The 21,345-nt window shown below is 48.6% G+C and overlaps 1 protein-coding gene across 1 annotated transcript in view; it reads right to left on the bottom strand.

Annotated features, from left to right (window-relative positions):
• The window catches only part of pi4kaa (phosphatidylinositol 4-kinase, catalytic, alpha a), a 217,636-nt gene extending 202,752 nt beyond the window's left edge, over positions 1–14,884 (bottom strand). Inside the window, exons 1-3 of the mRNA XM_038811028.1 lie at positions 14,772–14,884; positions 12,118–12,211; positions 349–437 (exon numbers count right to left, since the gene is read on the bottom strand). Coding sequence (XP_038666956.1) covers positions 349–437; positions 12,118–12,211; positions 14,772–14,870 — 282 coding nt within the window. The 5' untranslated portion in view covers positions 14,871–14,884. The remainder of the gene's footprint in view (positions 1–348; positions 438–12,117; positions 12,212–14,771) is intronic.
• Positions 14,885–21,345: the final 6,461 nt, after the last annotated feature.

The following is a 21,345-nucleotide window of genomic DNA, read 5'->3' as shown; positions in this document are numbered from 1 at the left end:
GTGGCGTAGTGGATTCGCCCTACTGCCTCACGGCACCGAGATCCCAGGTTCGATCCCGGCTCTGGGTCACCGTCTGTGTGGAGTTTGCACATTCTCCCCGTGTTTGCGTGGGTCTTGCCCCCACAACCCAAAGATGTGCACGGTAGGTGAATTGGTCACGCTAAATTGCCCCTTAATTGAAAAAAATGAATTGGGTACTCTAAATTAAAAAAAAAACAGTAATGACTATCAGTTTCAAATTGGAACTCTTGCAAAATGCGTACAATCACACAATCTAATTGACTGCCGATTACCAATGTTTTAGACATTTCCATCCAAGTTATCAGAGGAGTATTACAGGAGCCTCACCTGTACCCTTAACGTAGGTTCCCTTTGGGCTACATCGAAAAGTAGAGTCACCAAACAGAAGCTGAAGTTTTCGGCAACTGGAAGCTTTCCTGCAAGATAGAAAAATTAACAAATTGCAAGTACTCTTGCACACCTCTGTCCACACAGTCAACCTAACTGCAACATCCAAGCTGTGTCTTCAGCAACTTTCTATTCCGAAGCCGTCAATCTGAGGCACTGCTACTCCAGACGGGAACAATGTGAAAAATCCTTCACCGGGGTTACAACGGCCAACGGTGAACTTTAGTTCAATCAGTGCCGTGCTGTTACAAGTTACAGAAGCACAGTTCATGCTGGTTTCTAGCTTCATAACAGTAACACAATCGAGCCCAAAAATTCTGTGACATTCAGCACATACAAAGTGAAATCTGAAATAGTAACACGAGAACACCTTCACTTCCAATATAAATCACATATTTACAGCACATAAACAGGCCACTTGGACCAACAAACCCATGCTGGTATTTATGCTCCACACGTGTCCAGGTTAAAAATATCATTCTTCCCCTCCTGTGAAGTCTAATACAGCTCAACCATGAAAATCATAAAGGTTTCCTGTGCAAAATAACTACCAAATGCATAGATCATGGCATTGCACTGAAGATTACATGTATGGTACTCCATTGTTACTTACAATGTTGCTTTGCTACAATTTACTACAGGCGGCACAGTGGCAGGATGGTTAGCACTGTTGCTTCACAGCACCAGCGACCCGGGTTCAGTTCTGGCCTCAGGTGACTGTCAGTGTGGAGTTTGACCTTTCTCCCCATGTCTGCGTGGGTTTCCTTCCACAGTCCACAGATGAAATGAAAAATGAAAATCACTTATTGTCACGAGTAGGCTTCAAATTAAGTTACTGTGAAAAGCCCCTAGTCGCCACATTCCGGCGCCTGTTCGGGGAGGCTGTTACGGGAATTGAACCATGCTGCTGGCCTGCTTGGTCTGCTTTCAAAGCCAGCGATTTAGCCCTGTGCTAAACAGCCCTTAAGTATGTTGCCGGTTAAGTATGGTTACGAGGTTAGGGCAGGGGTGTGAGCCTTGGTAGGCTCCTCGTTCGGAGGGTCGGTGCGGACCCAAGGGGCCATAAGGCCTCCTTCTGCACTGTCGGGATTCTGTTATTTTATTCTATGATTAACATTAGTTTGCTGATGGACTGCAAAATAGGTTTACAAGTATATCCTCTGGGTGCTCCAGTTTACTCCCACAATCCAAAGATGTGCAAGTTAGGTGGATTGGCCATGCTAAATTGCCCTTAGTGCCCCAAAGGTTGGGTGGGGTTACGGGGATAGGGCATGGTTGTGTGCCTGGGTCGGGTGCACTTTCAGAGGGGCGGTGCAGGCTCGATGGGCCAAACGACTTTCCCCTGCACTGTCGGGATTCTATGATTCACGTTTCCCAGATGTTTGTAAGCTGGATGGTGTTAGACATTCAGTCCAAAAGTGCTGATCCAAGAAGGATCACTCAATCATATTTTCCAATTTGTAGGAATACAACTTCTTTTGCTCTTTATTTCCTCCCGAGGCTGTAGCTACAATTCACTGATATCTCTGCTCCTCTTGCTCACATCGAGGCCTACTGCTGAAATGTTTACAAGTGACTAAAGTTTATTTTAGTCAGAGAGGGTTCAATCCAAGCATCCCGACTAACAAAATAAATGCTTTAAAATGGATCATACAGCACAAAAAGAAAATTAGTGAATGTTAGTGGGGTCCATCGCCTCTCTCATATGTACAAAGTAACTACTTCAGAATAAGAGCTCTCTCTCGTAATTAGGGATGATAGATGCAGTTAATACCTGAGAATTACAAAGTATCAAGTTATTCAGTCGTAGCTAAGTTGCAGAATCCCTCCACTGTATGACAGTCCAGAAATAAACACCAATTAAGCTGTCCATTTCTCCAGCGGGGAAGAGTAAAATTGAGCAATATAAAACAAGAGAAATGCACAATTCCTCTGTCATTTGTAGCAAATTACTAATCCAGTTGAGGACAGATCTAATAAAGCATTACTGTGAGCTTTATGTCAGGACTATAGTAAAGCTTTTACAAAAACATACATAAATGGGCTTTGAAGTAGAATTATCCTGTGGACTTTGGGACCCCAATGTTGGGATCAAATAGGGGTCCCGACGGGGCTCATGCCTGTCAGCAGCGAGGCCAACGTCAAACCGCCAGGAAGGGTGCCTCCTAATCGACTGCCTCCAAGCTCAGCTCTCAATGCTGCCAGCCGATCAGTGACTAGCAGCCCTGGAGTCTCAGCAGCCCCACTGGGAGAGGTGGCTGCTGGTGGTGCAAATCGGGGAACACAGGCTCCCGTACTGGTCCGCTCATCAGTAACAGAACAGCTGGGATGTAGAAAGGTGGGTCAATCAGGGTGAATGGAGGGGGAAACCCCCACCTTCCGCTGAGTCAGTTCCGGCCACGGTTGCAGCCCCCCCTCTTTGAGAGGTAAAGCATTTGCCTCCAAGGGTCCACCAGCCTGCTACTTGGAGGATGGAAGCATTGAGTTGGCAGTCTCCGCAAACAATGTGGGGGGGTGCCCTTCCAACACCAAAACGATGGAACGGCTGCAGAAATCAATCCCAAATGGGGTCTCAACAAAACGGAATAAGCTGCCCGCCTCTGTGGAATGGTTTCACTCGGGGTTGTTTGCGGATGGAGGTTTTTGTGATAAGATGCAGTTGACGATTAGGGATTATGTGGAGTTCAGTCAGAATGGGGAGGTGTCAGAGGGCATTTTTTGGGAAGCACTGAAGGCAGTGGTCCATGGAGAAATTATCTCATTTACGGTTCATGCGAATAAGGAAGGGAGAGCAGAACATGACCGTCTAGTGAGCGAGATAGTGGAGGTGGACAGGGAATATTCGAGGGTGCCCACCGTGGCGGGATTGGCGAGGAGGAAAAAGTTGAAGGGGCAATTTGGCAGGCTGACAACGGGGAGGGCAGTAGGGCAACTGCGTAGGGCAAGAGGGGTGCAATACGAGTATGGGGAGAAGGCGAGCCACATGCTGCCCGCCTCTGTGGAATGGTACACCTCCCATCCATCCCAGCGGAAATATCTTAGGGAGCTATCCTGAACTTGTTTTCCTGTCCTGCTCAGCCTCCAAGCCTGCCTACGGGACTGAGGGGGAAAAAAATCATCTCAGTGGATGTAAAAGTCAGGAAATTCTGCTCAAAACTATAAAAATAGTTCAGCTCCAGTGCGAGAATTGTTCATAATTCTGGGCACGGCACTTTATAATAAGGACATGAAAGCTTTGGACACGGTCCAGAAAAACTTACTCAAACGGTTCCAGTTAGACAGCAGAAGCTGGGGGTGTTCTACTATGAGCACAAATGGTTGAGAGATTTGATAGAACTGGTTAAAATCACGAAAGAGCAAATAAAAACTGATTCCAATGGCTGAAGTGCCGATAGCCAGAGGGCAAGGTTTAAGGTGACGGGCAGGAGGTGACGAGGAAACCTTTTCACAGAACGAATGGTTAGGGTTTAGAATGCACTGCCTGATAGGGTGGTAGATGCAAATTCACTAATAGCCTTCAAAAGAGAATGGGAAAAATACCTAATGGGGAAAGAAATTGCAGGGTTACAGGGAGCACGGGGAGTGGTGCAAAGTGAAGCGCTCTTCAAAACAGCAAAAGGTTAATATGCAGGTACAGCAAGTCATTAGGAAAGCTAATGGAATGTTACCATTTATGGCGAGGGGAATTGAATACAAAAGTTGGGAAGTTACGTGTGTGTTCTGTACGGGACCTGAGGGAGGAAACCGGAGCACGTGGAGGAAACCCACGCAGACACCCAGAGAGTGGTGAGCCTGTGGAATTCATTACCACAGGGAGCAGTTGAGTCCAATACATTGTATGGTTTCAAGAAACAGTTGGATACAGAACTAGGGGTCACTTATGGGGAGAAGGCGAGCAGGATGCTGGCGCACCAGCTGCTGAGGCAGGCTGCGTCCAGGGAAATATTGAAGATCCGGACTGGGGCTGGGGACGTGGTGTCAGAGCCAGGGAAGATAAATGAGGCATTTAGAGAGGGACCAGGGACTTTGAGGCAGACCCAGGAGGAGAGGAGGGGGTCATGGGGTGGTTTCTGGACGAGCTGGAATTTCCCCAGGTGGAGGAAACAAAGAAGCAGGTGTTGGAGGAGTCCCTGGGGCTGAGGGAGGTGCTGGATAGTATCAGGGGTATGAAGTCAGGGAAGGCCCCTGGGCCGGATGGGTACCTGGCAGGATTTTGTAAGGAATTTGCGGCGGACCTGGCACATCTGTTGGGGGCGTTTAATGAAGCACTGGAGAAGGGGGAGTTACCGGAGACGATGAAGCAGGCAGTAATCACACTAATTCCAAAAAAATGGAAGGATCCGGTGGAATGTGGGTCTTAGAGACCCATATCACTATTGAAAACAGATGTGAAAGTTTTGGCTAAGTTGTTGGCGGGGAAGATGGAGCATTGTGTCCCGGGGATGGTTGCAGAAGATCAAACAGGCTTCGTGAAGGGCAGGCAGCTCGCGAGTAATATAAGGCGACTGTTGAATGTGGTGATGAATCCGTCAGGGGCTCTGATATCGGAGGTGGTGGTGTCCATGGACACGGAGAAAGCATTTGATCGGGTAGTGGCGCTACTTGTTCGAAGTTTTGGGAAGGTTTGGGTTTGGGCCGGGATTTGTGGCATGGGTGCGGTTGCTGTATGTGGCGCCAAGTGCGAGGGTGAGGACGAATGATATGAGCTCGCGAAGCTTTGACTTACACAGGGGTACGAGGCAGGGGTGCCCGCTGTCGCCGCTGCTAATTGCGCTGGCCATAGAGCCATTGGCGATGGCTCTCAGGGGGTCAGCAGAGTGGCAGGGGATAATGAGGGAGCATCAGGTGTCACTCTATGCCGATTATGTTTCGGATCCGTTGGAGAGTATGGGAAGGATTATGGGCCTATTGGGGAGCTTTGAAGGATTCTCGGGATACTAGTTAAATGTAGGGAAAAGCGAGGTATTCCTGGTGAGTGAGCTGGCACAGCGGGCTAATTTAGGGGGGATGCCATTTACGGCAGCAAGGGATAGGTTTAGGTACTTGGGGATTCAGGTAGCGAGGGAATGCACGGGGCTCCATAAGTAGACCTTAACGAAGCTGGTGGAGGAGGTCAGGAAAGATCTTAAGAGGTGAGATACACTGCACTTAACATTGGCGGGGAGGATCCAAGTGGTGAAAATGAATACTCTACCGGGGTTCTTGTTTATCTTTCAGGCTCTCCCGGTCTTTATACCAAAGGCCTTTTTTCGGAAAGTGGGCACAATCATCTCTGACTTTGTATGGGCGGGGAAGGTGCCGAGGGTGGGGAGGACCCTGCTCCAGAGGCAGAGGCAGCAGCAGGGGTTGGCGTTGCCAAACTTGCTTCATTATTATTGGGCGGCGAATGTGGACAAGCTGCGGTGGTGGTGGGCAGCAGAAGGGGTAGAGTGGGTTAGGATGGAGGAGGAATCTTGTAAGGGGTCTAGTTTGAGGACTATGGTGACAGCAGCATTGCCGATTGCTCCGAATAGGCATTCAGGGAGCCCAGTGGTGCAGTCCACGGTGAAGATATGGAATCAGCTGAGGAGGCATTTTAGGGTGGAAGGGATGTCAGTGCTAAACATGCTGTGTGAGAATCATGGGTTTGAGCCGGGGGAGATGGATAGTAAATACAGGAGGTGGAGGGAAGTGGGGCTGGTCAATGTGAGGGATTTGTATTTGGCGGAAGGGTTCGCCAGTCTGGAGGAGCTAAGGGAGAGGGTAGAGTTGTCGAGGGCTCGTGAGTTCAGTATCTACAGGTTAGGGACTTTCCATAACCCAATCTGGAATGTGTTCCCTAGATTGCTGGGATACACCCTTCTGGAGCAACTGCTGTTTCCAGATGTAGGAGAGGGAAGAATTGGGGATATATATAAGTGGCTGGGGGAGCAGGGAGGCAAGCGGGTGGTGAAGATCAAGGAAAAATAGGAAGCAGATTTGGGAATGGAGATCTATTAGGGAGTATGGAGTTAGGCACTGCGAAGGGTAAACTGGACCTCCTCTTGTGCAAGGATGAACCTGATACAGTTTAAGGTGGTGCACAGAGTGCATACGACTCGGGCGAGAATGAGTGGGTTCTTTCAGGGGGTAGCAGATGTGAGAGGTGTGGGCGGGGGCCAGCGAATCATGCACACATGTTTTGGGGTTGTGAAAAATTGGGAAGATTCTGGACGGGAGTGTTCGCGGCTTAGCCAGGATAGTGGAGGAGGGAGTGGACCCGGACCCTTTGGTGGCGATATTTGGGGTTTCAGAGAAGCTGGAGCTCATGGAGAGGAGGAAGGCCGATGTCGTGGCCTTCGCCTCTCCGATTGCACGGCGATGCAATTTTGCTGGAATGGCTGTCGGCATCGCCACCGGTGTAGCAGCATGGTTGGGTCACCTGTATGACTTCCTGCGGTTAGAGAAGTATATGAGCTAAGGGGCTCAGCAGAGGAGTTTGAGAAAAGGTGGGGGATGTTTGTGATAGTGTTTGAGGAGCTGTTCATCGCGCGAGGGGGGGAGGAGGAAGAATCTGTACAAACTGCATAGTGGATCGTTGGGAAGAATGTTTCCCAAGGTATATGTTTGCTGAAACCTACTTTGATACAAGTTTGAATAACATACGTTTAAAAAAAAAAGAACTAGGGGTCACTGTTTAAATACAAGTGGCTGCCCACAAAGTCAAGGATGATGAGAAATCTTTTCTCTGCGAGGGTAGTGACATTTTGCAACTCTCTCCCTCAAAAGGCAGTCATGATGTGGAGATGCCGGCGTTGGACTGGGGTCAGCACAGTAAGAAGTCTTACAACACCAGGTTAAAGTCCAACAGGTTTGATTCAAACACGAGCTTTCGGAGCACGGTTTGAATCAAACCTGTTGGACTTTAACCTGGTGTTGTAAGACTTCTTACTGTGCTCAAAAGGCAGTGGAAGCAGTTGTAACCTCAACCCCACATTCCTGCCGACCTCCGATATCCTATCAGGCCCAGTGGAAGCAAATATTTTTAAGGCAGAGCTAGATAGATTCTTGAACAACAAGGGCGTGGCAGGTTGTCGGAGGTCAGCAGGAATGTGGAGTTGAGGTTACAACCAGGTCAGCCATGATCTTACTGAATGGCGTTGCAGTCTCGAAGGGCCGAGTAGTCTACTCCTCCTGATCTGTATGTATGTATGACATTTGACCCCATCCACAGCTCATAAATTGGATTCAGGCCCTTAACCATCTGCCTCAGAAGCTTCACTGAGCCAGGTTGACAATGCAATGGAAGCAGAACTACCCATGCACAAGTAACCGCAGATGCTCATAAATGTATTTAGACTACTTCGATCCCAGACCAGACCCCCAACAGAAATATTTTGCCCCAGGAGTGATTACGCGAAGAAATAAGGATTTGGTATTTTGAAACAAAACATTGATTATTAACACAATATTAAACTCTTTAACATCAAGCCCGGAAATATCTCACAAATAACTTAACTAATACTAAATACAGTAAACACAATAATACCCTTAATTACTATCTCTATTCCCAATTAAACAACAAGGAAAAGAAAAAAAAACAGCTCAATCCCAATGACACAGAGTAATACTTGCTTTATAGAATATATTTGGCTCCTGTTAGAACCCCTGCAGACTCTGGCTGGATGTCTTCAAAAAGCGGTTTCAACTTGTTTGTTTCAGCTCCTTTTTTGGTCCTCAGACAAGTATGTACTGCTTTAAATACTATTAATCTTTTTTAACTATCTTATTGTGAGAGCAAAAGACTTGACTTGTGGTCTAAAGCAGTGTTCTCAAACTTTTTTTCCGGGGACCCATTTTTGCCAACCCGCCAACCTTCGGGACCCAACTGGCCGACCTTCGCGACCCACGCCAGCCGACCTGCGCGACCCACCATCTTCTCTCACCATGTTTGCTGCTGACAAAAATGGAGGAAATGGTTTTAGGTCCCTTTGGCCCTCGTACACGCTCCTCTAATGGAACCTGTTGGATGAAGGTGAAGTGTTCCGGTGTTGCAAAGCATGGAGTCTCATCTGTCCAAAGTTCTGCATATTTTTCCTGCAAATTTTATCAAATAAACCCCCACCCCGAACTTGTAAAAAAAAAGAAAAGAAAATGAGTAAAATAAATGGGGAAAAAATGAATAAAACCCACCCTGAACTTGTAAAAAAAATAAAATGAATAAAATAAATGAATAAAAACCACTACAGAACTTGCAAACCAAAAAGTTGCAACCGTTTAAAAAAAATAGCAGCCTTACTGCGCATGCGTGCATGATGATCGGCGTGCATGCGCAATGCGGCCGACTTTTTTTTTAAAAACATGTTCACGGCCCCTTGCAGCAGCGTTATTAACAGCCGGCTGCTCTGCGGGGATTTGCGCGATCGGGAGCGCCGCTGACAAAGGCTCCACGACCCTCCCGCGACCCACCCATGGGTCGCGCCCCCGGCTTTGAAGAACACTGGTCAAAAGGGTAGCCAGAGCCGAACACAAATCAGAAGCTTTCTCAAAATATCTGAACACCTTAGCTCCACGCAACTACAACATTAACTCCCAATGCTGAAAACACATCAACTCTTTCAAGGGCCAATGTAAACACGATGGGCCGAATGGCCTCTTTCTGCACCATAAATTCCATGATCTATGAACTCCCTCAGGCTGAAAACACGTCAACTCCCCATTGACTCCCCCCAATCATAAAACAGTGCATTAGCTTTTTACTCTGATCGATTTCATCTCTGGTTTCCAAAAGCTTTCTGGTCTTACAAAACAAGATTATTTTAAAAAACATGACCACTGCAGTCAAACACACTAACCCAGGCTTTCAACCCTTAAAATGCCAAATGTCCACAATCCAACATTTCGCACAACCTAGTATGAAATGCACCAGCAAAATGCAGAAATCAGAAGCATTCGACAGGAATTAAAGGGTTAAGGAGCAATGTTTAGCTTCTTTTTGCCAGTGTATGAAGGTGGAGACCAGAAGTCAAGCTTTAGTCAGCTTTAGATTTATTCACAAAGTATCAGCAGCACGGTGGCACAGTGGTTAGCATTGCTGCCTCATGACAAGAGGGGCCGGGTTTGATCCCGGCCCCGGGTCACAGCCCGTGTGGAGTTTGCATAACCCAAAGATGTGCAGAGTAGGGGGATTTGGCCATGCTAAATTGTCCGTTAATTGGTTAAAAAAAAAATTTTGTTCGCAACGAGACACTACAAATATCTAACTTTTAATTCGACAAGCCACCAGTGTCAATAAGTGTCTTTAATTTGATTTGATTTATTATTGTCACATGCATTAGTATACAGTGAAAAGTATTGTTTCTTGCATGCTGTACAAAAAATGCATACCGTACATAGGGAAGGAAGGAGAGACTGCAAAATATAATGTTAGTTATCGCAAGGTGTAGAGAAAAGATCAACTTAATACGAGGTGGGTCCATTCAATAGTCTGATGGCAGCAGGGAAGAAGCTGTTCTTGAGTCGGTTGGTACGTGACCTCAAACTTTGGTATCTTTTTCCTGACGGAAGAAGGTGGAAGAGAGTATGTCCGGGGTGCGTGGGGTCCTTAATTATGCTGGCTGCCTTTCTGAGGCAGCGGGAATTGTAGACTGAGTTAATGGATGGGAAGCTGGTTTGCGTGATGGACTGGGCTACATTCACGACCTTTTGTAATTTCCTGCGGTCTTGGGCAGAGCAGGCTCCATACCAAGCTGTGATACAACCAGAAAGAATGCTTTCTATGGTGCATCTGTAGAAGTTGGTGAGGGTCGTAGCTGACATGCCAAATTTCCTTAGTCTTCTGAGAAAGTAGAGTCGTTGGTGGGCTTTCTTAACTATAGTGTCGGCCTGGGGGGACCAGGACAGGCTGCTGGTGATGTGTATACCTAAAAACTTGAAGCTCTCGACCTTTTCTACTTCGTTCCCATTGATGTAGACAGGGGCATCGTCTCCTCTATGCCTCCTAAAGTCGATGACAATCTCCTTCGTTTTGTTTAATGCTCAAGTCATCGTTCAATGAGTTCCCCATCCGCAACTTGATTTATACAAGTAACAACAAACACCAGCTTGTTAAAGCAAAGGATTCGCCTCTTGCACTTGATACCCATTATTGAGCTGGCTGAAACTCCACCCTGTATCTCGCCACATCTTCTGCAACCTCCATTCCATTACAACACCAGCACACAGCTTTCACCAGCCAGGGCCGCCTATTTCCAGTGGAACAGCAAGTGCCACAGGGTTCCACACCCCCGAGAATAGGACTGAAACCTCAAGCATAGCCACCAGCAACTCTGTAGGCCTCACAGAGCAACACCAGGGCCAGTGCTGTTCTTCCATTGAAGCGGAGCACCACCAGGCAGATTTTCCGTCTGTCTGTTTTTAACATCAACGAGAATATCTACATCCGTGGAAAGTGTGCAGACAAGAACATTACAGCATTTTTAAATATCTGGCACCTGCACACGCATTTTCTCAACCGTTTTCATCATACATTCCAGAAGGATTTGGTAACCCTATGGTTACGAGTATCAGCCCGGAGAACACGTTCACGCGCTCGCATGGCAAATTGTGAAAGACAATTCAATAAGCCCTGTAATTTGTGGGCTGATACCAGTGACCAAGATAGTCAGGGGAAACCCATAAGCACTGCAGCACCTTCACTGTAGGTGGAGAAGATACAATTACAAATTTAGAGAAGCATTTTCCATTGTGTAGGAGTTATTTATAATGAATGGAAATACAAACACAAAAACTCTATGACCTTAGATTGGGTATCCAATTACATGCACACACCATGGCTCAATTTCTCATGATCATTAACCCTATATTTTTTTCAAAATAATTTTAGAGTACCCAATTCATTTTTTCCAATTATGGCAATTTAGCGTGTTCAATCCACCTACCCTGCACATCTTTGGGTTGTGGGGGCGAAACCCACGCAAACGCGGAGAGAATGTGCAAACTCCACATGGACAGTGACCCAGGGCCAGGATTGAACCTGGGACCTCGGTGCCACGAGGCAATAGTGCTAACCACTGCGCCACCGTACTGCCCTCGCTAACCCTATTTTGACTAAAGTCTTGATGCAGCTTGATACAGTCATGTACAGCTCCATGCAGGTTAATTTGTACTTAATTTGAAGTATTGCCAATATTTAGAACCATTCTGAAATCTTCACCTCATTACCTACAACATTTCAACAATACCATTGAGCAAACAATTGAAAAGAGGAAGGTGAGTTAGCCCTACTTCAAGATCGCTGTGAATACAAATTCAGGGCAGGACTGACAATACATAATAAGTAAAACATGGAAGGTGTCACTGAATTTTGTCAATTGCAACAGACAACACATGGTCTTGTGGCACAGTGGGTAGCATCCCTGCGTCTGAACCAGAATTTCCAGCTTCAAGTCCTACTCTGGGACGTGATAGCCATTGAAGGTGCATTCATAACATGGCAAAACAAGTTTATATCAATCCGCCTGTAAATCCTTCCACAACACCTATGGCTGGCAGTAAGGATGGCAGTGTATCCTGGTCAACAATGCTTGACGTGGGTGGTGCCATTCAACCTACAGCCTCGCCTGATAACTAGCAACCCCTTTCAGACAAAACTAGCCACGGAAACAGACATTTAAGCATATGCTTCAACTGCATCTCCATCTGCAGGAAGCAAATCAAGAAGAACAGAGAACACAAATGAGATGACATTACCTCGACTTTTTTTCCCTGAGCTGTCTTCAATCCATTGGACTTTGGGTAATCCCTTAAGAAGCCGGAGCAGGTAAGGGACCACTGTTTCTTTATGCTATGAAAAATTAACAAATTGGTTACATTTGTCTAAATCCAATCAGTTTATGAGTTGACAGTACCAAAGCTGAATATCTAGCAAGGCCTAAAAGCAACAGTGAAAGAGTCATAGAATCTACAGTGCAGAAGGAGGCCATTTAGCCCATCAGGTCTGCACTGGCCCTTGGAAAGAGCATCCTACTTAAGCCCACGCCTCCACCCTATTCCCGTAACTGAGTAACCCCACCAACCTTTTGGACACATAATTTATCATGGCCAATCCACCTAACCTGCACATCTTTGGACTGTGAAAGGAACCCGGAGGAAACTCACGCAGACACGGGGAGAAAGTGCAAACTCCACACAGACAGTCAACCGAGGCCGGAATTGAACCCGCGACCTTGGAGCTGTGAGGTAGTAGTGCTAACCACTGTGCCGCCGTGTGCCACCCGTTAAGACTGGCTCAGTGAAATGGGGAGGCAATTTAATATGGGCACAGGTGAGATCATATTTTGGGAGTATAATGCAACTAAGCACTCATGAGGAACACATTGACGGGTGTGGCCCAACAGTTTTTGGCACCCCGTTATTGAAAGGGCATTAAAGCCACGGAAGGATTCAACTGAATGATGCCAGGGGTGAGAAACAATAGTTATGAGGAGAATTGCAGCAATGAGGCGATTTCCACTGAGTCAGAGAAGGCGAAGAGTAAACACCGAATAGTCTTTTTCTTTTTGAAAGGTTTTGATGGAAGGAAAAAGGCTGTTAGTTTTGGAGTCAGGTTACATGAGGTTACAACATGGAAATGGTCACTAACAGAGTGAGGAAAAACATCAGTGAACATTTGTTTATGCAGACGGTTGCTGGGATGTGGAATGGTTTCCCAGAGGGGCTGAGGCAGTCAGTGTTGCACCTTCCAAGGAGAAAACTGGGTCAATATTTATATCAAAGGAAGACACATGGCAATAAAGTGGGAGCAGATGACTTTTACTTTGTTCCAACAAAGATATAGTTGGGTCAATTGGCTTCTTTCTGCGTTGTACGGTTCTAATGTGGAAATATAACTTACAGGCAACAAAATAGCTGGCAGTTCATGGAAAAGTGTCCAGCCAAAAAGTGTACACGTGCCAAAGACTTCCTGAAAAAGATGTACAATTTTGGCATTTCTTTTCTCTCTCCAGCAGGATCAAAGTTGGAATTCTAGACTCAATTAGCTTGGGAGCCAAGGGATGAGCTGAGTGTCGTTTGAGATCGTGCAATATGCATGAGGGATGAAAAACTTCAGCTTCAGACAAAAACAATAGAGGGTCAGGGTGCATCAGAGAATTGCCTATAGTTCCAGGGGGTTAGCCAAGTCAATAAAGTACGACTGGCAACATATATCATGCATACCCTGCTGCCATTGTACAAAATTAATCTGAAAGGATCAGATACAAAAATGGCTTGTACAAGCAAAAATATTATAATGTGACAGTCGCAAGGTTCACAAAAAAAATGGCACACACTCAAATACAAGATTGAGCATTGCTCAGCACACAACTTTCTGTTCTTACTGACGGTGTGGTCACTTGTTCCAGTTAGTATTTACCATTACGAAACTGCTACGTCAACCTTTCTGAAGCAGTTTTCAGTATTGCATTCAGTTTTCCTGTGTCAGCCATCACAAAGCCTGTCCAATTCTTGCCCCTATGGTGTATTCCATCAACTTGTTCTATTCATCAATGGGTCACTTCTCAACTACTTTTAAATTTCTTTTGGAATGTTTTTCTGGGAGGAACCCAGCTTGTGCATAACAGAGGCACGTGGGAAGTACGGCGGCACAGTGGTTAGCACTGCTGCCTCGCGCCGCCGAGGACCCAGTCTCGATCCCGGCTCTGGGTCACTGTCCTTGTGGAGTTTGCACATTCTTTGCGTGTTTGCATGGGTTTCGCCACACAACCCAAAAAGACGTGCAGGGTAGATGGATTGGCCTCGCTAAATTGCCCCTTTATTGGAAAAAATTAATTGGGTGCTTAGATTTATTTTTAAAAAATAACACAGACACTTCTACAGAACGCATTAGAAAAATATATATTTTTTAATTCCTTGTTGATTGACAGAAGTAAGCGCCAGTTCAACAGTGGCAGGAGGTGCCATGTCTCAAGGGCTTTTCAGGTAGCGAAGCCAAGACAAGAGACAACAATAATGAAACAAATTCTGGGAAAAAGACATATTCAAGACTTTGGTCAAATCAATCCTACAAACTGCTGCAACTCCTTCAGCACACATCATCCCAGATATCAACATACAAACTCGAGGAGATTCCAGCCAACCAAGATCCTTACTTTTTTTAAAATATAAATTTAAAGTACCCAATTTTTTTTCCAATTAAGGGGCCATGTAGTGAGGCCAATCCACCTAGCCTGCACTTCTTTGGTTTGTGGGGGTGACACCCACGCAGACACGGGGAGAATGTGCAAACGCTACACGGGCAGTGACCCAGGGCCGAGATCGAACCCGGGTCCTCGGTGCCGTAGGCAGTAGTGCTAAGCACTGCGCCACCGTGCCGCCCTCTTACTTACGGTACAAAAATTTCTTACCTGCAGATTTGACTCCGTCAGAAAAACTCCCAGAGCAATTACTGCATCTCTGCGCCGTTCATCCAGCTGAAAAATGCCATGAAAATCCACGGGAGACATACATAATAACTTCTCTACCTGCAAGAAACAAAAAACACTAATTCAAGTTCACCTGTCTCAACGAGGAGCATCAAGCAACAACAAAAAATACCGAACAATCTCATGTCCAAGATATCCCTGCATTTTTCTCAAATCTGAAACAAAAATCTGGGAGGTGAGGTGACATTTTTCATGCAGCATGCCGAAATGCACTGGCAGGAAGAGTGGTGGAGGCAACTGCAATAGTGGCTGGAATTCCCCAGCTGTGGCTGCTCCCACCGGCAGCACAACCCCGCCTGCAGGTTTCCCAACGGCGTGGGGTGGGTGCAATGGGAAATCCCATTGACAAGCGGCGGGAGTAGAGAGTCCCGTCACCAACGATCAGCGGCGTCACCGGGAAACAGGCAGTTGGGGGACCAAAGAATCCCACCCAGGATCTTTCTGAAGGGATTGGATAAATACTGGAGGGGAAAAAAATAAACTTTTTTTCAGGGCCGGATGGGTCTGTCAAAGACCCAGCATAGACTCAATGAAAGAAATAAAAAGTCTCTTTCTGTACTGTAAGATTCTATATGTTTATGATGCATGTATAAGATGCGTCATCAGTTATAATTATTCCATCAAGGGGATGGCACGGTAGCACAGTGGTTAGCATCACAGCTCCAGGGTCCCAGGTTCAATTCCCTGCTGAGTCACTGTCTGTGCGGAGTCTGCACGTTCTCCCCCTGTCTGTGTGGGTTTCCTCCGGGTGCTCCGATTTCCTCCCACAGTCCAAAGATGTGCAGGTTAGGTGCATTGGCCATGATAAATTGCCCTTAGTGACAAAAATTGCCCAGGGTTGGGTGGGGTTACTGGGTTTATGGGGATAGGGTGGAGGTGTGGGCTTGTGTAGGGTGCTCTTTCCAAGAGCCGGTGCAGACTCGATGGGCCGAATGGCCTCCTTCTGCACTGTAAATTCTATGAAAATAAACTGGGAAACTACCTAATGAGGCACTAAGATAAGTGAAATTACTGAACGTGATGTGTAAATCTCGAGTACAAAGTCACGATTTTCATGGTTTTATTTCTTTTCCAATTCACACCCCATATTCTGCCACAAGCTTTTTAACAACATATTAATCCTACGATAATTGTTTAATTTATTAGTGTCACAAGTAGGCTGACATAAACACTGCAATGAAGTTACCGTGAAAAGCCCCTAGTCGTCAGAGTCCGGCACCTGTTCCGGTACACTGAGGGAGAATTCCGAATACTCAATTCACCTGTCAAGCACGTCTTTCGGGACACACGGGAGGAAAATCGGAGCACCCGGAGGAAACCCACACAGACACGGGGAGAACGTGCAGACTCTGCACAGTGACCCAAGCCAGGAATCGAACCCGGGTCCCTGGCGCTGTGAACCACTGTACTACCGTGCCACCCTATAGCTTTGGATTATTTATATATCAATACAGCTTTTGCATTCTATCGCCTTTTTGTTTATTATGACACAAACAAATCACTTCGTTTTTTTTAAATTTAGAGTACCCAATTACTTTTCCAATTAAGGGGCAAAGTAGCGGAGCCAATCCATCTGTCCTGCACATCTTTGGGTTGTGGGGGTGCTGAGACACGGGGAGAACGTGCAAACTCCACACGGACAGTGACCCAGGGCCAGGATTTGAACCCGGGTCCTCAGCGATGTAGGCAGCAGTGCTAGCCACTGTGCCACCGTGCTGCCCAGTTAGAGGAATAGTTTACCCCTGGAATGGTATGTCTTCTGATTACCGGACCCGGCAGAAAACAGTTTGAGGTTTGGCTGCACAGCGATCATGTGGTGGCTCTGGAGGCGGAGGTGGGGACCCTCGGAGACCTTTGTAAAACGCTGATAGCAAAGGTTGAGGAGCAGGAGAATGCCTCGAGAAGACAGAACCTGCAAATAGTGGGCCTGCCTGAAGGCGTGAAAGGTGTGAAGCCTCGAGGATGCTGGCGGGACTGATGGCAGAAGGGGTGCTAGATAAGGCACCTTAAGTGGACTGAGCGCATAGGCCTCTGAGGCAAAAGCCTAGAGCTGGGGAGCCGCCGCGGGCGGTGATCGTGAGACTCCATAAATTTGTGGAGAAAGAGAAAATTCTACGGTGGGCCAGGGAGAAGCGTAGCTGCGGATTTCCGGTTGCAGCTATGCCTGGGTAGGTCGCACGTTCGGCAGCTCCCGCCGAAAACAGACTTTTGGGCCTTTTTGAGGAGCCCAGCGGCACTTGGTTGACGATTCCCGGTGTGGGAAGACGGCAGTAAGGTCCCCCCAGCACTATATGGAGTGGACCAGGAGCGGCGCGGTTAAAAAACGGGCATTCGAGAAGAGAGGAGAACGGGTGCGAAAAAGCAAGATGGCGGCGGGCGGGGACCATGCAGCGTGGGCTCAGTGGTCGCGGGAGCAGCAAGAGTTTCTGAGAAGCTGCTTTGCAGAATTGAAGGCAGAGATGTTGGCCCCTATGAAGGCATCGATAGAAAGGCTGGGAGAGACCCAGAGGATGCAGGGGACAGCGATTAAAGAGGTGCAGCAGAAGGCCTCTGATAACGCGGACGAGATCCTGGGCCTGGCAGTGAAGGTGGAGGCGCACGAGGCGCCCCATAAAATGTGGCAGGAGAAATTTGAGGATCTGGAGAACAGGTCGAGAAGGAAGAATTTGCGGATTCTGGGTCTCCCTGAAGGTGCGGAGGGGTAGGATGCTGGGGCTTATGTGGCCACAATGCTGAGCACGCTGATGGGCGCGGGAGCCTTCCTGAGGCCCTTGGAGCTGGATGGGCCGCACAGAGTCCTGGCGAGGAGACCGAGGGCGAATGAGCCGCCGAGAGCTGTGGTGGTCAGGTTACACCGACAGGGAGTGCGTCTTGAGATGGGCGAAGAAGGAGCGGAGCAGCAGGTGGGAGAATGCTGAAATTCACATTTACCAGGACTGGAGTGCAGAGCTGGCCAAGAGGAGGGCAGGATTCAATCAGGCCAAGGCGGTTCTCCACGGAAAGGGGGTGCAGTTTGGGCTGTTGCAGCCCGCGCGACTGTGGGTCACATATCAGGACCGTCACCACTATTTTGATACGCCGGACGAGGCGTGGACCTTTATCAAAAATGAGAAGTTGGACTCATATTACTGGTCTGTAGCATGTTTTGGGGAATGCTGTGGAGTGGGAGAGGGTGATATTTGTGTTTCTTTTTTGTCTGTGCGGGCGCTGATCTGGGAGGGGTTGCTCCCCGTTATCAGTGGGGGGAGAAGGGGCCGGGAACTCTGGGCCTCTGGGGATGGGGGTGAGGTTGTAGGAGAATGGAGCTGCGCCATAGAGGGCGGGGTCAGCCCGGACTGGGAGCGTGGGTTTTCCTTTCCCGCGGAAAGAGAGGAGGCGGGGCCGGATGCAGGGAGGCGGTATTGGATTACAGTCCACATTGGTTTGCAGGGGGTGTGGAGGGGGGGGGACTTGGGTTTTAAGAGGGAATTCTGCGGGGATCGGTGGGAGCGGCGGGGGTCAGCAGGAGTCAGCTGACTTACGGGAGTGCAAAGGGGGAATGGGGAATATCAAAATGGAGATAATAGGATGAGTCGGGGCGGGGAGCCTCCGCCTGGGGGGCTGGGAGGAGCGGGAGACGTGTGCACGTGGCTGGCCCAAAAAAGAGGATGGCTAGGTATGTGATGGTGAGTGGTAGGCTGCAGGGGGCCCGGGTGGTGCTGGTGAATGTATATGCCCCAAATTGGGACGATGCAGGGTTCATGAAGCGGATGCTAAGCCGGATCCCGGATCTGATTATGGGGGGGGGGATTTCAACACGGCACTGGACCCGGAAACGGATCGGTCTAGGTCTAGGTCGGGTAAGAGGCCGGCTGCTGCCAAGGTCCTGAGGGGGTTTATGGATCAGATGGGGGGAGTGAATCCGTGGAGGTTTGCTCAGCCAAGGGCGAAGGAGTTCTCCTTCTTTTCCCACGTGCACAAGGCCTATTCACGGATAGACTTTTTCGTGGTGAGCAGGGCATTGGTCCCGAGAGTAGAGGGGATGGAGTACTCGGCCGTCGCGATTTCGGATCACGCCCTGCATTGGGTGGAGCTGGAGTTGGGAGAAGAGAGGGGCCAGCGCCCATTGTGGTGCTTGGACGTGGGATTATTGGTGGATAAGGAGGTCTGTGGGCGGATCCGGGGGTGTATACAGAGGTTTATAGAGGCCACTGACAATGGGGAGGTCTCAGTGAGTGTGGTCTGGGAGGCGCTGAAGGCGGTGGTTAGAGGGGAGCTGATCTCCATCAGGGCTCACAGAGAGAAGAGGGAGAGGAGAGAGAAGAGGGAGAGGAGGGAGAAGGATAGATTGGTAGGAGAGATACTTAGGGTGGATAGGAGGTATGCGGAATCCCCCGAGGAGGGGCTGTTGAAAGAGCGGCAGAGCCTCCAAACGGAGTTTGACTTGTTGACGACGGGGAAAGCTGAGGTCCAGTGGAGGAAGGTACAAGGAACAGTGTATGAATATGGGGAGAAGGCGAGTCGGATGCTGACGCATCAGCTGCGGAAGAAGGAGGCGGCTAGGGAATCAGGGACAAGGGAGGGAATACGGTGCGGAGTCCAGCCAGAATAAATGAGGTCTTTAGGGACTATTGTGAGAACTTGTACAAATCGGAGCCCCTGGAGGAGGCGGGGGGGGGGGGGGGGGGGGGGGGGGGGTGATATGCGGCGGTTCCTGGACCAATTGAGGTTTCCGAGGGTGGAGGAGGAGCAGGTAGAGGGCTTGGGGGCCCCGATTGGGATGGAGGAGCTGGTTAAGGGGTTGCGGAGTATGCAGACGGGCAACTCCCCAGGACCGGATGGGTTCCAACTTGAATTTGATAGGAAGTTTTCGGAACTGTTGGCTCCGTTGCTGTTGAGAACATTTAACGAGGCGAGGGAAAAAGGAAGTCTTCCCCCGACGATGTCGAGAGCTCTGATCTCGCTTATTCTCAAGCGGGACAAAGACCCGCTGCAGTGTGGCTCGTATAGGCCGATTTCACTCCTTAATGTGGATGCCAAGTTGTTGGCGAAGGTCCCTGGCCACTAGGATTGAGGATTATGTCCCGGGAGTGATACGAGGATCAGACGGGATTTGTGAAGGGCAGGCAGTTGAATGCAAATGTGCGGAGGCTTCTGAATGTGATCATTATGACCTCGATTTGCTTTTATATATTACAGACCCAGTGGAGGGGATGGGGAAAGTTATGCAGACCCTCGGGGAGTTTGGAGACTTCTCGGGGTATAAGCTTAATGTTGGGAAGAGCGAGCTCTTTGTGGCACACGCACGGGGCCAGGAGGCTCAAGATGGTGGAGAGGAGTTTTCGGTATTTGGGTATTCAGGTGGTCAAGAGTTGGGGGGTCTTGCATAGGCTCAATCTGGCGCGGCTGGTGGACCAGATGGAGGAGGACTTTAAGAGGTGGAACATGCTTCCGCTCTCCCTAGCGGGTAGGGTGCAGTCTGTCAAGATGACAGTCCTCCTTCGGTTTTTGTTTGTGGTTTTCAAGCGTGTGAGCAAGAGTATCATGGGAATTAGAAGACTGGGGGATCTATTCATTGACGAGACTTTTGCCAGCTTAAAGGCACTGGAGGAGAAATTCGGGTTACCCCCGGGAAATGCCTTCAGGTACATGCAGGTTGGAGCGTTTGTTAGGAAGCAGGTAGGAGAATTCCCGTTGCTGCCTGTCTGAAGGATACAGGACAGGGTGATTTTGGGTGTGAGGGTCGGAGAGGGTAAGATCTCGGAGAGATACCAGGAGCTGCAGGAGGCGGAGGAAGGCTCGATGGAGGAGCTGAAGGGCAAATGGGAGGAGGAGCTGGGTGAGGAGCTGGATGAGGGCCTGTGGGCTGACGCCCTGGGCAGGGTCAATCCAGTTGAAGTGGTACACAGGGCGCATATGACAGGGGCGAGGATGAGTACATTTTTTGGGGTGGAGGACAGATGTGCAAGGTGTTCGGGGAGCCCAGCAAACCACGCCCATATGTTCTGGGCGTGCCCGGCGCTTGCGGAGTTCTGGAAGGGCTTTGCAAAGGTTATGTCTAAGGTCTTGGACACTCGGGTAAAACCGAGTTGGGGGATAGCGTTATTTGGGGTATCGGAGGATCCGGGAACGCAGAAGTCGAAAGAGGACGGAGTTCTGGCCTTTGCCTCCTTGGTAGCCCGGAGAAGGCTCTTGTTATTGTGGAGGGACGCGAAGCCCCCAAGCGTGGAGGCTTGGATCAATGACATGGCTGGGTTTCTCAGGTTGGAGAAGATAAAGTTTGCCTTGCGAGGGTCCTTGCAGGGGTTCTCCAGGCGGTGGTAAACGTTCCTTGACTTTTTGCAGAACGTTAGGTGGAGGTCAACAGCAGCAGCAACTGGGGGCGGGGTGCTGATTTCTTCTGTAAAACTTTTTGAAAAACTTTGAATAAATACATTTTTAAAAAAAGAAGTGTAGCTGTGACTGGGAGGGAAGTAAACATCCGGATTTATCAGGACATTGGAGCCGAGTTGGCAAA

This window comes from Scyliorhinus canicula, chromosome 1 (genome assembly GCF_902713615.1).
Source record: "Scyliorhinus canicula chromosome 1, sScyCan1.1, whole genome shotgun sequence".
NCBI lineage: Eukaryota > Metazoa > Chordata > Chondrichthyes > Carcharhiniformes > Scyliorhinidae > Scyliorhinus > Scyliorhinus canicula.
The sequence above is the reverse complement of the archived record's forward strand: the minus strand, read 5'-3'. Positions and strand labels throughout refer to the sequence as shown.